Source organism: Globicephala melas, chromosome 1 (genome assembly GCF_963455315.2).
Source record: "Globicephala melas chromosome 1, mGloMel1.2, whole genome shotgun sequence".
NCBI lineage: Eukaryota > Metazoa > Chordata > Mammalia > Artiodactyla > Delphinidae > Globicephala > Globicephala melas.
In genome coordinates, this window is record NC_083314.1 from 59543566 (window position 1) to 59560593 (window position 17028).

The 17028-nt window shown below is 38.5% G+C and overlaps 1 protein-coding gene across 4 annotated transcripts in view; it reads left to right on the plus strand.

Annotated features, from left to right (window-relative positions):
- The first annotated feature begins 118 nt into the window (after window positions 1-118).
- NME7 (NME/NM23 family member 7) overlaps window positions 119-17028 on the plus strand; it is a 260189-nt gene continuing 243279 nt past the window's right edge. The window contains exon 1 of one of the 4 annotated variants that reach the window (XM_060296672.1): window positions 119-240. In XM_060296672.1, coding sequence (XP_060152655.1) covers window positions 238-240 — 3 coding nt within the window. In that variant the 5' untranslated portion in view covers window positions 119-237. The remainder of the gene's footprint in view (window positions 241-17028) is intronic. The other 3 variants (XM_070043985.1, XM_070043988.1, XM_070043987.1) reach the window with 3 other exon arrangements.

The window sequence follows — 17028 nt, forward strand, 5'->3', positions numbered from 1 at the left end:
ACGAGGTAGGCGGTGTTCCGTCGCCCCAGGCGACGGAGTGAAAGGGCGGGCCTGTCGGTTGGGTGGGCGGAGCTGAGTTTACTTTTAGCCAATAGGGACGAAGGGGCGGGCAGGGCGGCCCAGGCAAAGTACGGCAGTAGGTGGAGCTCCGTTGCCAGAGTAACCCGGCGTTGGTGTTGGTGTTGTATACTTCCTGTCGCAACCATACCTGTTTCCTTGTGCTGAGATCCTGAGGTGATGGTGAGTGCCAGGCGAGGCCAGAACGGCTCCGGGGTCTTCTTTACTCCGCGTCCCAGGTCCTTGGTTGTCTGGGCACTGAGAGGCGTCCGCGTCCCATCTGCCTTCACGCCGTTATCTCTTTCTCCCTTTCCAGGAGCAGTCCCTGCAATTTCCTCTTGCCCTATTTCTTGTAGCACTCTGAATTCCACTTTGGTACTGCTAAGCCTCGAGAGTAATGTGACAGGAAGTTTAGGGGTAAGACACTGAGTCTATTAGTCTGAGGTGAGAGATTATTTCGAACATTTAAAATGTTTTCATTTTTCATCATTGCATTTTTGTTTTTCAAGCTCCCAGCTTCACCTTAACGCCCTTCATTTAATAGTATGTTGTGGTGTGTGTATAACGTTCTCATTACTGATCCGAACCTCCCTAGTTCCTGAAATCTTTGCTTTCTTGAGTGGCCGAGTACTGTCCCACACCCTGTCTAAGGGCCATATAGTAATAGCTGTATTTTGCATTAGCTCTCTTCTAGCCAGTTGATTACCTTCTAGGTCTGTGCTTTTTAACAGGAATGCCCCTCAAGATCACTTCTGGAAAATTCACTTGCTAGAGCCTCACCCCCAGAAATTCTGAATAAATAGGAATGGGGCTCCGTATTTGCATTTTGAAAAAGCCTGTAGATAATTCAGTCACGTGTTTGAAAACACCAGGGTTCTAGTTAATTCACTTAATTACCAAATATTTTAAACACTTACAGGTAAAGAACTGGAAGATAGAGAGATGACTATTGTCAGATGAGTATAGCTATGAACTTAACAGAGACCCACCCACCACCCCTTCTCCAGTACTACTCAGCAATCCATTTTATTACTCCAATCTTCTGCTGCCCTTTTCCTTCCGAGCCCTTTCCACACCTTCACTTTACAAACCCTGTCCCTTCCCCTCCATTCTAAGCAGATGACAGAGTCTAACAGTCACTTTCTTTAACCTCATGCCCCAACCTATATATTGATCTATATTTTTTACCCATCATTCGGTCTTGTGTTTCTAGTTGATAGAAACAGGTGTTGAAGGATAATGCTTCCATCTTTGCCCTAAATCTTATTCCCTTCCATTCCTTACAAGACTTTTGCTTCAGGTTATAGTTCTTCTTTCCTGTGCTTTCAGCCTCTTCCTCTCCATTTCCTTCTCAGTGTTCAAGTCATACATCTTAAGAAAATGAAATAAAACAAAAGCCCTTCCCCTTCCTGTGTTTATCCAGTCCTCCCATCAATCTATCAGTAAACTTCTGGAAAGCATAGTGCTTCCATTTGTATCAAATTCTGCTCGGTCACTTACGTCCTCAACAGTCTGTTGTCTGAATTCCTCTCTAATGGCTTCATGAAGTTGTTCTTGCTTAAATTTCCAACGGCCTTTTAAGTGCCAAATCCAGTAATTTCTTCTCAAAATTTATTTTATTTAGCCTCTCTTACAGCTGAAGCTCATGGTTATTCATTCCCTCTTTTTTTCCACTGGCTTTGCCTGTTTTTAAAATGTCATTTTCTGGGACTCACTCTTTAATAATTTCACTTCTCAGTCTCTACGTTTTCCTTGGTTGATTTCATCCACACACACGAGTTCTACTAATGCCTAAGCATTCATTCTTAAATTTCAGTTTCATCTCAGACCTGTTAAGGCCTAGTTGCTTCCTGGACATCTCTACCTGGTTACCGCAGAGGCCCCTCAAACTTGTACTTACCATATTCAGTCGAAATTATTTGCTCATAGATTTGTCACACTTGCTAAACTGTGAACTGTTAGAGGAATGGGTCTTTCTTTTGTTCACTGCTGTTGCTTATATCATGTTAGGCACTCAGATATTTGTGAAATACTGTTTTTTGGTGCCTGTCATTCAGACCCCCCAACAACCCTAAGAGCAGTGAACTCCTCCTCGCACCCTCTGTCCTGGCTCGAGTTGTGTGTGGTGGCTCTTTGAGAAATTGCGTGGTCAATGAAGGCTCTTCTGAGGAAGAGACTTTTGTCTTGAAGTCTGAGTGATAAAGTGCGATGATCTGAGGGAAGGGTTCTAGGCAGCACTAGCAAAAAGATCAAAAGAGCTTTGAGTATTGCAGGCACTGATCTTATGGTTTAATGTGAAAAAAAAAATTGCTATTATTGATAGGTTATGAGGTGGTGTGTGGGCGACAGCAGTGGGGGGAGTATGGCGGAGTGTGAGATTCCAGTAGAGAGGTAGGTAAAGGGCACACCACGTGTATATACTACAGCAGTGTTTTTGAAACTATAGTTGTGACCCATTATTCGGTCATGAAATTAGTTTGTGGTATGTAGCCAGCATTAAAAAAGAAGACACATGAAATAGACATTACCATATTGCCTATAGTAAGGGTCGCTTTCATGAAACTTTTGTTTTAAATTGTATGTATGTTATGTGTACTGGGTTATGACGCAGAATATATTTCTTACTGTGACTCGTGATCCACAAAGTTCAAGGTAAAATGTACTTTGAACAAGACACACTTTAAATGGCAAAATAGTTGAGATCTCAAGGCATGCAGATTTCTTCTTCCTCCTTTGACCTAGTGACAATCTTATTGTGTGTCAGGATAAACTCTGAATTTAATGAAAGCCTACAATCGACTAGAGTTGAATTTTCAAATTTCTTTCTGCATCCAAATCTTTCTCTTATGTTAGTTGCTGTCGGTCCTTTATGAGAAAGAGTAGGCCTTTAGAAAAAGAGAGAAATGGATGTCCTTTCTCCGTGTTCAGTCTGGCCATGGGCATCTGTACTCTATCAAAGCTGATGGTCTCCATAAGCAGCTGAGGATGGAGTTTGTTTGCTCTGCTGGTCATTGCAATTAAATTATCTGCATCTGGTTTGTTACAGCTCTAGCTTCTAGCAACAGAATTGGGTTCTGGCTTCAAATTCCAGCATCACCTGTATCTTGTGAAGCAGAGATAGGCAACCGTAGTTAAGGATGTCTCACATGCATGCTGTTTAAGATAAAGAATATAATAGAGTCATCAATTTATTTACTTTTGTGCGTACAGAGAATAGAGATAATTCCAAGACTCTTCTGATTAATAAAGAGATATGAATGTTATATATCTTCTAAAATAGAGCATTGATTTGAATACTGTTACCCAATATGAACTGCTAGTATAAGGTCTTTAAAGATGATCAACTGTGTTCCACAAGAATTAGACTAAATAAATGTCTCAAAGTTGGTGTTTTAAAACAGCCTTCAAAGAGAGTTTCATGATTGCTGAATAAAGAACAGGATTTCATTCCATGAATTGTTTTTCAGTTTTCAACTTTATAAAGTTTTTTCTAAATAGGCTAACTGTCTTGCCACGTGCTTCTTTGCCATCCAGAATTCCTTATGTTACTTGAACTGCTAACTTGGAGGAACTAAAGTTTGAAAGCTAGGCAGGATTTTATTTACTACAACTGAATCAGAAAGTATAGAGCCTAAAATAAAAACCTGAAACTTAAAACATTTTCCCCTATATATTTTATTACGAATGCAGTCTAGAGCTTGTTATATTCTTCTTTAGCAGTTGTATTTGCAAAACTCCATAGCAACTGGTTAATATAATGCTTAATTTTCCTCTTTATCTTTTTTCCTGTCTTTTGTAGCTCTTTATCTTATTTCCTGTCTTTTTTCTGCCTTTTTGTCCCCCATCTTTTCTTTTTTTCCCCTAGATTTATTGAGGTATAATTGACATAACACTGTGTAAGTTTAAGATGTACAATGTGTTAATTTGATGCACTTATCTATTACAAAATGATTGCCTCCATCTCTTAGATAATTACCGTTTCTTCTTTTTTTTGTGGGGGGGATACGCGGGCCTCTCACTGTTGTGGCTTCTCCCGTTGCGGAGCACAGGCTCCGGACGCGCAGGCTCAGCAGCCATGGCTCACGGGCCCAGCCGCTCCGCGGCATGTGGGATCTTCCCGGACCAGGGCACGAACCTGTATCCCCTGCATCAGCAGGCGGACTCTCAACCACTGTGCCACCAAGGAAGCCCACCGTTTCTTTTTTGTGATGCGAACATTTAAGATCTACTCTCTTCGAACAGATTGGTGGTTGCCAGAGGCAGAGTGGTGGAGGGGTCAGTGAAAGGGATGAAGGTGGTCAAAAGGTATAAACTTCTGGTTATAAAATAAATGTCATGGGAATATAATGGACAGCATGGTGACAATAGTTAATAATGCTCTATTGCATATTTGAAAGTCACTATGTGAGTAGACCTTAACAGTTCTCATAAGAAGAAATTTTGTAACCATGTATGGTGATGGGTGTTATTTAGACTTATTGTGGTGATCATTTTGCAATATATACTAATACTAAATCATTACGTTGTGCACCTGAAAGTAATACAATGTTATATTTGTCAATTGTATATTTTAAAAAAGCCAAAAACAAACAGAAAAAAAAAGAAATCATTTTAGTGGGAACTAGGATTTTGACAAAAAAATTTACTATAAATTTGTTATAAAATGTTCCTAAGGACACTTTTGCTATTTTGTGTACTTAACACAGTGTGAATGATAAATCTTGTTTGCAAGGGGTAGGGACATAGGACCAGGCGGACCAGATTGAAGTCTCCAGCCTTTGACAGGGGCTGTTTGTAATGGGAGACTACCTAAATGTCTATCAATAGGGAGATGGCTAAGTAAACCATGGTGTGTCCATGCTGGGAATATTATGTAGCATTTAAGGAGATTGTTATAGATCTATATGTACCAACTTAGATAAGAATTTTTTTAGTGAATTTAGTTGCAGAATTGGTTGCAGAATATTTGTAGTTTCCAATGTATGTAAAAAAAAAAAAAACCCAGCAAAATACAAACCCACGTGATAGTACTATGTATTCTCTATGGAAATATTAGGCAAATATATAGACAAGCTGGTAACAGTGGTCACCTCTGTGTTTAGGGGAGAGTTTTGGATTTGGGGAGCTGATCAAAGGGAATTTGAGTCTGAACTGCAGTGGTTTTATTTTTTTATCAAGTGAAGTGAATTCCAGTATTACCTGTAGAACAAAAAATTGAATTAAAAAATGTTGCCACTATTGTATCCTTCTGTTTACATTGTACATTGACCAGCCCCTGATTCAAGGACTGGCCATGAATAATGAAATGTAATAAGAGAATGCTATTAAACATGCTAATATCCTTTTGGAAGAAAAAAAAATATTCTTTTAGCAACTTCAAGTATGTAATACAGCATTGTTAACTATAATGACCGTGCTATATACATTAGATCCCCAGAACTTATTCATCTTCTAACTGGATGTTTGTATCCTTTGACCAATACCTCCCCATTTCCCCCTTCCCCCAGCTCCTGGTACTCACCATTCTACTCTCTGTTTCTATAAGTCTGGCTTTTTAGATTCCACATATTAGTGATATCATACAGTATTTGTCTTTCTCTGTCTGATTTATTTCACTTAGTATAATGCCCTCAAGTTGCATCCATGTTGTCACAAAAGGCAGGAAGGGAAGGATTTGGGGTTTCATTCTAAATGCAATAGGATAATGTATCTCATACATTTTTCCTATTCCATCAAAATATTTTATTTTCCTTGGATCTGGACTTATTTAAATGTTAGCCATATTAGTTTGGTTGTTCAGTGCCTATTTTCATCTGTAACATTTATGATCTTGTAAACTTTGGAAAGAAAGGTTTTTTTTGTCCTGCTCTTATATTTGAAGATCAGAGACTAATTTCTCCCCTTATAATTGCCTTTTCATAATTTAATTGCCCTTTACTGGACCTTTTGTTTCCATAATATCTTCTGTAAGATGCGTCAGGCAGAGCCCCCCGTTCCAGGTGGGTATGCATCATAGTTTCTACATGGTTATTAGGGATATTATGTGTTCTGCTGTGATTTCACCTGATACCTTTCTTAATAGGTCTATAGCATAAGATTGAAGTCCCTTGTTCTCCAGAAGTATCTCCAACATTTCCTATGAACCTTATATTCATTTTCCTGCAAAAACTGTCTAAGCTACTTCACTTCCAAAAGTTGGTATTTTAAGACTTTCTATTAAGTAGATGTGAGAAATTGTTGCTATTAAAATGTACTGCCCAATTCAAGTTTATTTTCTGATGCCAGGCACTTTGTCTAATTAAGTTGTTATTGTTATCTCTCCTGACTCATCCTATGTGCTATTCATTCTTCATGTTGCTTTATTCTTTAAAATGTATTTCTGTAGATATGCATAATGGCTCCAGGGTTTTCTGACATATGTAAATTTGAATTTCATTCTTTGTTTTCCATAGTTCTGGTACAAGTTAAACATATATATGCTATATGCATTTTATATATTTATGTAATATATAAAATACAGGTAATACATAATGTATCAAAACATATAAAATATATACTTCATTTATATATATAATATTTAACTTACTCTGTTGTAGAGATGTAGTCATTTTTAGAGATTTGAAAATAGCTAAGTGCAAAAATATAATTGAATGCATCTGTAATATCACTCACTATATACAATCAGTATTAATATTTTAGAATATTATCTCAGTCACACACACACGTGTGTGTGTGTATATATATATATATATATACACACACACAGATGTATATATCTCTTTTAAAATGTGATCCTATTGCATACATTGTTTACAAATTTTTTTTCACTTAATATGTCTTATACATTTTTCCAGATCAGTTTTAAGAACTACGTATATTCCTTCATTTAATCTGGTTTAACCAATCTATTTATTAATTTGGTCTTTTAACACCATAATAAACGTATTTTTTGCAGACACATTTTTACTCACATCATAATTATTTTCTTAGAATAAATTAGAAATAGAATAACTGGGTGAGAGGCCATGTGCATTTTTAAATCTTTTTGATATGCACTGCCAAATTACCTCCAGAAAGTTTTACCCGTTTGTACACTACTAGCAGTGTGCCATGGTGCCTGTGTCTCCTAATCTCTAACCTGATATTTCTATACATTTAATACATACATGTAACAATGGATTCGAACTCTTTCACTTTCTTTACCCAGTATATTGAGAGAGAAAGATTATAAATCACTAATTTTCTATAGATGAAAAATGCTGTTAATACTTATGTAAAATATTTCTCTAATTATTTCACATCTTTCATAAACTGTTACAATTCAAAATTTATTGACTGTATATACTGATGAAGATAGGAGTAACCTTTTCTAAACTATTATTCAAAGACAGATTATCCAGTCCTCTCTTGTCTGTTTTGAAGCAGCAGCTGATTGTAGTACAAAGGAACTGGTCTAGAGCTAGAAATCGAAAATTTTCAATCCTTATTGTAGTATTGGTTTCAGCACTTATTTACTGTGTGACATGTAATCTTTCTGGGCTTGTTTTCTCATCCATAAAATCAGAATGATAATTTCTGTTCATATTTTGTGACGATCAAATGAGGTAATGTATGTGAAAATAATTTATAAACTGTAATGTACTATACATATGAAATTTATTATTTTCATATTAACCAAACTACTATCTAATGAGAAGATGGTTGGAGAGAATGGAAGGTGATTAAAATCTAAAACAAGGGCTTCCCTCGTGGCGCAGTGGTTGAGAGTCTGCCTGCCGATGCAGGGGACACGGGTTCGTGCCCCGGTCCGGGAAGATCCCACATGCCGCGGAGCGGCTGGGCTCGTGAGCCATGGCTGCTGAGCCTGCGAGTCCGGAGCCTGTGCTCCGCAACGGGAGAGGCCACAGCAGTGAGAGGCCTGCATACCGCAAAAAAAAAAAAAAAAAAAAAAAAAAAAAAAAATCTAAAACAAGTTTCAGAAGTAAATATTTGAGGTTAGTGGTGTTACTGTCCAATTTTGTGGATATTTAAAAATTTACTTTTATATCAGTATATTAAATACCATCTTCCTCAATTTCTATTAGAGATTCATTTTCCTAAGGAAGCAGTAAAAGGTCAGGGAAAAGGGAGGGGATGGGAGATGGCAGGAATAGTTCTTGCGACCAGTTTCAATAACTCTCATGTCCTTTTGGGAGGAGACAGCTAAGCATGTCTGATATGTGTTTAGTAAGTATTAGATCTTGAGATCCATGAATTTCTGCCAAGCTTAAGTGGATTAGCTGGGAGCTAAGTTTTATTTGCTTTTATTACTGGTAGTCTTGAAATTTTATTATTCAATAATTTGATTGTGAAAATATAAAGGAGCCCTTTTTAGGCCTAATCTGTTTCTTGCTACAGAGGCTCAGAAATAGGGCTTTGGAAAAATGGAAAATCCCTCCATCTAGTGGCAGGTACAGGTCTATCATTTATGTTAAACCATCTTGCTCTTTTAAGTAGTTTTTTGAATTTTACTATATCTGCCCAAATCTCTGAAAGGCGAATATTTGTATATCTTAGGTATTTGAGTATTTTTCATAATTAAATAATTAAAAATTTTATCTCCAAAGGGAGAATGAATCCTATAATAATATGCTCACTTTCCCCCAGAATTTCCATTTAAAATCTAGTAATGGCCTTGAGAATTTATCTTGACTCTCAGTACACACATAGGTCGAGGCATGCATCACTAGAACATTTTTAGAAGCAAAATTGAAATACTAAGAAGTGGGGCAGAGCCTCTTGTACTCATCCTTCTGCCCTACTGTTGGGTTCCTGCTACATGCCATAAATCTGAGATACAAAGATGAATAAGACTAGATCTTTCTTTTAAGGAGCTCACAATCTTGGGGGAAGAGGGAAGGCAGGGAAGAGATAAACATGATATATTGTAACATTGTACTACTAACTTAGAGAAATTCAATTTCCTCATTTGTAAAATGAACATGATAATAATACTAACTCCCTCATAGGAATATTGTTATGATTAAAAGAGATAAAGTGCTTAGCTTAATGCTTTATACATTGTAAGCATCCAATAAATGTTAGCTGTTGCTACTACTGTTGTTATTGACAGGTGTTAAGATAGAGACCTGCTGAATGTAGGAACAGAGAGGAGAGACTAATCACTATGTAGGAGTGTTAATTAAAAACAAGATTAGTTAACTTTACACCTTTTTCTGTGTTATTTTTCACTCACTGAGTTTCACATTTTCTTCAACTTTGAATATATATAAATCCCAAATTAAACTTAGCATGCTAATGTCAACATCGATTCCTTAAATTTACTAGAAGGCATTTGGAAACAGTAGGAAAGTGTCACTGTGGTTCATTGTTCAAGCTTCAGCCTACTTAACAAATGTTTTGTTTTGTTTTTTCTCTTTCTTTTGAACATTTTTGCCTATTGACCCAGATGTCCCTTTGGGTGAGTTGTAGGTGGGCACAAGACACACACATCTGGTGACTATTGGGAAGTACTTGAGGTGTGCATATTAATATGATTTTAAAGCAGATTCTTTTTGGTTTAACCTTTCGAGATATACATCTTTAAAAGTTTACATCTTTTTTTCCCCCAGAATTACATGGACTTCAGCCACAGTTACTATTCCATTTGCCTGAAATGCTTCTTCACTTTTTCCGATGCTTACATGACACCTCGTGGGAGAGGCCTTCCTAGCCCACTCAACCTAAAGTAGCACCTCCAGTTACTCTGGTTCGCCTCCCCTTCTTCACTTTCTTTTTTCATTTTAGCACCTGACAGAAGCATTGCACAGCTGCAGGTTTAATAATGATAGTGCCTGATATTTACATAATATTTTCCATTTTTTAAGGCATTTAAGATTCTGAACTAATTCATAATGTCCTTTAGAGATAGGAATTGCATGTGAGGAGGAATATCAAAATCAGTAGAGAGCAGAGAAGCACGGACATTCAAAGAAGAATAATCATGCTCTGAAAAGGTAGTTGAAAAGAAGGGAAGTTAACTTTCCACTGAATTTCCCTGCTAGTCCCTTTGGTAAAGACCAGGAGTGGAGAACTGTTTTTGATCAAGGGCTGTTTACCACCAGAGAAAATCTAAAATTCTAAGTCTCAAACAGTAGGCTGTTGTATTCTGAGAGGGAACTCTAGATTCATTCATTCATTCAACAATTATTTTTAAGTTCCTATTATATACCAGGCACTGTTCTAGGCATCCAGGATATACAGCAATGACTGACAAAGTCCTACCCTTATGGAGCTAAAATTTCTGGGGGTGGGAAGTCACACAATAAACAAACATGTAATATAGTGTTAATTATTGATAAGTGCTATGGAAAAGTTAGATTATGGGAGAAGAGATTGAAGAAAGTAGAAGGAGGTGGTATTTATTGGATGGTCAGGGAAACCTCTCTAGATTGCTGACATATGAGCAGAAAGCTGAATGAAGTGATACTGTAGAGAGCCTTAACAACCCTAGCAGTGGAGTAGTCCAGGCAGAGGGAATAGCAAGGGCAAAGATTCTGAGGTGGGAGCCTGCTTGCTCTGTCCAGGGACCAGCAAGAAGGCCAGTAAGGTTGGAGCAGAGAAGAGTGAGGGAGAGAGTGGCAGAAATGTGCTTGAGAGGTAGCCTGAGGCCAGATCATATCAGCCCTATGTGGTATGAAATCATAAGCTCTTCGAGCTGAAGGAGACTTTGGATTTTTGTAAGACCAGTGTTTCTGAAACTGATGTTGGGACCCATTGGTGGATTATGAACTCTAAATTGTGAATAGCAACTAGCTTTTAAAAACAGTGTAAAATATTAGTACATTGCACATTCTAGGATAAGAATTGTTTCATGGAACTTTTTTTTCCATTGTGGAGGGTGTATGTGTGTGTATTGGTTCTAGTGGAAATTGTAGTTCTTATTGTAGGTTCTGGTGAAAAAAAAAAAGGAAAATGTGGGGCTTCCCTGGTGGCGCAGTGGTTGAGGGTCCGCCTGCCGATGCAGGGGACACGGGTTCGTGCCCCTGTCCGGGAAGATCCCACATGCCGCTGGGCCCGTGAGCTATGGACGCCGAGCCTGCGCGTCGTCCGGAGCCTGTGCTCTGCAACGGGAGAGGCCACAACAGTGAGAGGCCCGTGTACCGCAAAAAAAAAAAAAAAAAAAAAAGAAAATGTTTGTGAGCCACCAATCTAGTCTTATCCCCAAATTTTATAGATGAGGAAGCTAGGTTGGGAAGTACTCAGAGGCCCACATGTCTTCTCCCTCAGTGAGATGTTCTTGCTGCCACACTGTGCTCATGTCTAGATGCGGTGTGCATCGCTGTATGTAGATGTGACTGACTCCATACTGCTGTAGTACTAATTTCTTAAATAAGGGAAGGAATTAAAAACTTTATTTAGTCAATACCATATCAGTAAGAACCAACTTCAGTTCTGTTTTATGATCCTCTTTTACACTGTTTGTCTTATTTTCCTTTGCATTCTCTATTTTCTTAAATATCCTTTTATCTCCCTAGGAAAGAAAGCTGTCCAAAGTTTAGAGGTAGAGAGGGAGAGAAAGAAATCCAGGACCAAGAGAGAGGGAGAGGGACAGACATCTAAAATCCAGGAGAGAAAAGAGAGAAACCTCCAAGGCCAGGAGAGAGAAGGAAGTAGCGACGTCTCTGGCCCTGCCTATTCTTCCTACGGTCTCCACGATCCCCTCTGCCCCTTCCCGAAGGCTTAGTCTCCTGGGAATGCAGTGCTGGTGGAGAAGGGGCTCCATCTGCTTTCAAAGACATGCATTGAGAATTTATCTCTGTAATCTGCCTTCTGGCTCTCAGAGTGAGGACTGCGTAATGTGCCGAGGAGAGTGAGCTCCTGGAGAGCAGGATTTATTTGTTGGGTTGGCCAAAAAGTTCATTCGGGATTTTTGTAAGATGTTACGGAAAAACCTGGACAAACTTTTTGGCCAACCCAATATTATGCTCCTTTGCATTCCCAGGCCTGGCCCATGGAGGCCCTCAGTAACTGTGTGCTTAAAAGACCTTCCTAATTAATACACTGAGCTGTCATGAAACTGTTCTTATCTGTTACAGCTAAATTGTCACTTATACAAACAATAAATCTGTAATATTAAAGGGAAGATTAGGCTCAAAAGAGACTTAATTTTTGAGAATTGCAAAGTTAAATTAATAAAATTTGATGATATTAATCCAAGGGTTAAAAATAAAAGATTCTTTTACACACACACACACACACACACATATACACACATACACATACACACACATACATCAGATTACTCCCTTCCTTTTTTTTAAATGTCATGGGGAAGATATTCTTGAAATAGTTTAACTGGATTTTAAAAATTATTGTTTTAAATTGTTTAAAACCCTGCTATGTAATGTGTTAGATGTTAGAAAGCAAGTGAAGAGAATTCAGTGCATGTTATTCTTCTTTCATCAGAGTTGCTGTTTGAACCTGATAATTTCTTCAGTGGCTAAAAAAAATGCTTTAAACTTACTTGGGACTGGTTGGGGGAAAGATCAGAAAAGAACTGAGATTAGGTCCTTTTTTTATGCAAGGGATTAGAGAGGGATGAAATTGTTGACCTGGCATGTGTTGTCTTTTCAATAAAACATTTCTTAAAGCCCTGATGACTGGAAGGGGATCTATTAAAAACTAAGTTAACTTATTAGCTTATAAATCATAATGGGAGACCTACTTTTTTAATAACTAATATCTATCATTTATTTTATGCCTACTGTAAATTAAGTTCTTTTCATGTAAGGAAACAGTCTCAGGTTTGAAAGACCCAAGGTTATACTGCTGTTGAGTGGGAGGGCCCTGATTTGAACCTGGAAGTCTGGGCTCTTTCTAGTCTACTGCAGTTGAGACCAAGGTGTTTAAATTTTAAAAAATATTTTAGGAGTAAATTTCTGCTTGTTCTTTTTTTTTTTTTTGTAGCTATAGAGAAAAGTAAAGACTGTTTACTTCCTTTTGAAAAATCAATTTCTAGAGCATATGAGTGATACAAATTTTCTTCAAGAAGTCATAATTCTTATTTTGATACTCAATTGGGGCCTCTGCAAAATTACCATGATTTAATATATAATTTCAGGGCTCCAACTGAGGGGTGGTGTTTGTCACATGGCTGTGTGGCCTGGATATGTTGAAGTCCACACTGAACATTAGGTGGCACTCCTTTATCACTGGACGCATTCTCTCGGGAGCGATATCCTTTATGGATATTATTAGTTGCTCATTAATTTTAATTACATCAATGTGACATACGCATACCATTCATCTAGAAAGAACACAGTATCACAGATTATTTTTCATGAAGACACACACTTTTCCTTTTCATAAATTAGGAACCGGAAGCCTAGGTGATGAAAAGAATGGCCTCCTTTGGGATTAAACTTGAAAATCGTTTTTAAGAATCTGTTACTCCATCAAAATATCCTTTATCTTATTAAAAAACAAAACAAAACAGTAAACTACTAAATTAAAATAACCCAGGAGTCACATGAAATAATGTAGGCAAAAACTTTTCCTAAAGATAGGGAAGATTACCCTAATATGTAGCTCTTCTGTTAGACTGTCTGATGATCAGTACTTCTGACACTTGCTGATATAGTCAAGGCTTTTGCCATTTTTACAGAAGTACGTTCATGCTTACAGCACCTTGAATCTGCATCTCAGAAATACTCAGACTCATTCCTTTTCGCATGAGGATAAAGCTAACAGAATCTGTAGCCAACTGTAGTTAATGCCGAATAGTAATAATTGCAGTGTATGAAAAGCTACATGTATATTTAACATCCACAGCACTCAGTATTTGAATTAGAGGAAAAATGGAACCAGTTGGATTTGCAAAGAGCTACCCTCCTCTGTCTCTGCAACCAGGGCCCTACATGCTGCTGTGCATGTTGCACTGCACATGCACAACTATGAGTGAATTGCAGATACGCTTATTTATTACATATTTTTCTAATAGATGACAGAAAGTGTTGTGAGGAAAGCACAACTTTTTCTGATTTGCACAGAACTACCAAGTCTGCTAAGGAATAAGCTTCTCAAATTTCGACTCAGTGACACTCGCACTCAGTGCCATTGGCATTTTCCCTAGAGGGAAAAAAGTAGGAGAGGGAGCACAGGAGAGAGAAGGTGATATAAAAATAACATTCTAGGATGCGTCTAAATTGCTAAAAATGTTAGGGTGGGTTTAGGGCCTCCGCAGTGGAGGCAGGATGCCCTCCCACCTTATCTATCCCTCTTCTACCACCTTCAGGTCATATTGGCTTTTTTTTTTCTTGAATTCACCAAACTCCATCTCCTCTTTTTTTTTTTTTTTTTTGCGGTACGCGGCCCTCTCAGTGTTGTGGCCTATCCCGTTGCGGAGCACAGGCTCCGGACGCGCAGGCTCAGCGGCCGTGGCTCACGGGCCCAGCTGCTCCGCGGCACGTGGGATCTTCCCGGACCGGGGCATGAACCCGTGTCCCCTGCCTCGGCAGACAGACTCTCAACCACTGCGCCACCAGGGAAGCCCTTCCATCTCCTCTTTGAAGCTTTATGCTTTTTGTCTCTCTGGAATATTTCTCCCCACAGAATTCTGGATGAATGGCTTTTCCTTATCCTGGTTTTACTTCGAATGATATCTCCTCATAGTGGGCTTTACTGTCTATTCTAGTTGAAGGAAGACTCCTGGCTCTCTGTTCCTAATCATTAACACATTTACTTATGCATTGTATTGTCTTTATAACACTTATTATTACAGGAATTATACCATTTTTTTAACATGCTATGAAGAGAAACAGAAGGTTGGTAAACAAGCTCCATGTCAACAGGACATGTCTGTTTTGAATATCCCTATTGTCTGCCGCCGTGCCTGGCAAAGAGAAGGAGCTCAATATTTGTTGAATGAATGGAGGAGTAAATAAATTCAGCTTTTCAGGCATGAATAACGTTTAATTTGATAATGGCCAGTGGATAAGTTCTGCTTTTTAAATTTATTTATTCATTCAACAAATATTTAATAACACCTATTATATGCCATACGTATACCTAGTCCCTTGGGATACAACCATGAATAAAACAGACAATTATTCCTGCCCTAAGAGGTCTTACATTCTATTGAAGGAGATATATAATAAATAATCAACATATTAAGAATAATATACATAATATTTGAAGGTGTTAAATGCTATAGGGAAAAAGTGGTCAGGGTGATGAACATTGGGAATGCTAGTAATGGTGGTAAGTGTCATTTAAAGGGACATGGCCAGAGTCAGTCTAATAGAGAAGATGATAGTTGAGCAAAGACTTGAGAGTGAGAAAGGATGAGCCATGCAGTTGTTGGAGAAAAAGTATTCCAGGAAGTAGGGTAGCCAATGGAGAGGCTCTTAGGTGGAGAATGCCCTGTGTTCAAGTAGCAGTGTGGCTGTGGCACAGTAAGCAAGAGTGACAGTTGTGGGAGATGAGATCAGGCAGGTACTGGGAGGCCAGATCTTGCAGGCCGTTGAAAGTGTGTTGACTTCATTCTGATAGAGAGAGGAAGTTTGAGTCTGCAGATTTTAGGAGGAGGGGTGAGGTGGTTCAACTTACATTTTTACAGCGTCTCTTTGGCTGCTTTTTTGAGAATAGATGTGGCAGGGGGCAGTGGTCAAGAGTGGAAGTAGAGAGACAAGTCATAAGGTATAATCTAGGCGAGAGTATGGTGGCGTGGAGTAGTGTAATTGCAGTGGAGGTAGTGGAGTGATTTGGTGGATATTCTTTGTAGGTAGAGCTAACAGGATTTCCTGATGGCTTGGGTCTGAGGTCTAAGAGAAACAGTGAGTCAGGGATAGAGTTAAAAGATGACCCTTGGGGCTTCCCTGGTGGTGCAGTGGTTGAGAGTCCGCCTGCCGATGCACAGGACACGGGTTCGTGCCCTGGTCCGGGAGGATCCCACATGCCGCGGAGCGGCTGGGCCCGTGAGCCATGGCCGCTGAGCCTGCGCGTCCGGAGCCTGTGCTCCGCAACGGGAGAGGCCACAACAGTGAGAGGCCCGCGTACCGCAAAAAAAAAAAAAAAAAAAAAAAGATGACCCTGGAGTATGGCCTAAGCAATGGTAAGGGTGGAGTTGCCATTAACAGAGATGTGGAAGACTGACGAGGAGCAAGTTTGGTAAGGGGCTGGAGTAGGAGTTCAGTTTGGAGCCTGTTAAATTAGAGATGTTTATTTAATATCTAAGGTAAGAGGCAGGTGGACATATGACCCTGAAATTTGGAAGAGGTCTAGTCTGAGAGCTGTCAGTATACGGAATTCATTTAAAGCCATGGACCAGACAATCATTAAGAGAGTGAGTGTAGATAGAAACAAGAGGTCCAAAGACCAAGACCTAGAGTACCTTAACATTAAGAAATCAACGAGAAATGCGTAAACTGGAAAAGAGATTACAAATCAGTAAGTTCAGCTTCTACCTTAAGAGACTAGATAGAGGGAAAAATAAGAACAAATTAAACATAAAACAAGAAGAGGGATGGAAATGAAGATTAGAGTGGAAACCAATAAAATAGGAAACTAAGAAACAATAGAGAAAATCAGTGAAACCAGAAATTCTTTCTTTGAAATGATTAGCATAGATAAAACTTTAGTTAGACTGGCTAATAAAAGAAGACCAAAGATATAAATTACCAAAATTAGGAATGAAAGAGGAGCCATCTCTACTGACCCTACATAAATTAAAGGAATTATAATGAAATACTATGGACAACTTTATGCCATCAAATTAGACAACTTGGATGAAATGGGTGAAGTCCTTGAAAGATATAATTACGAAAACAGACTCAAGAAGATGGAGAAAATCTGAATAGATCTATATCAGGCAAAGCACTTGAATGAGTTATAAAAAATCTTTCTGCAAGGATAAGCTCAGGCCCAAATGATCTCTCTGGTGAACTATATCAAACATTTAAAGAATAAACAATACCAACCTTTCAGGAAAAT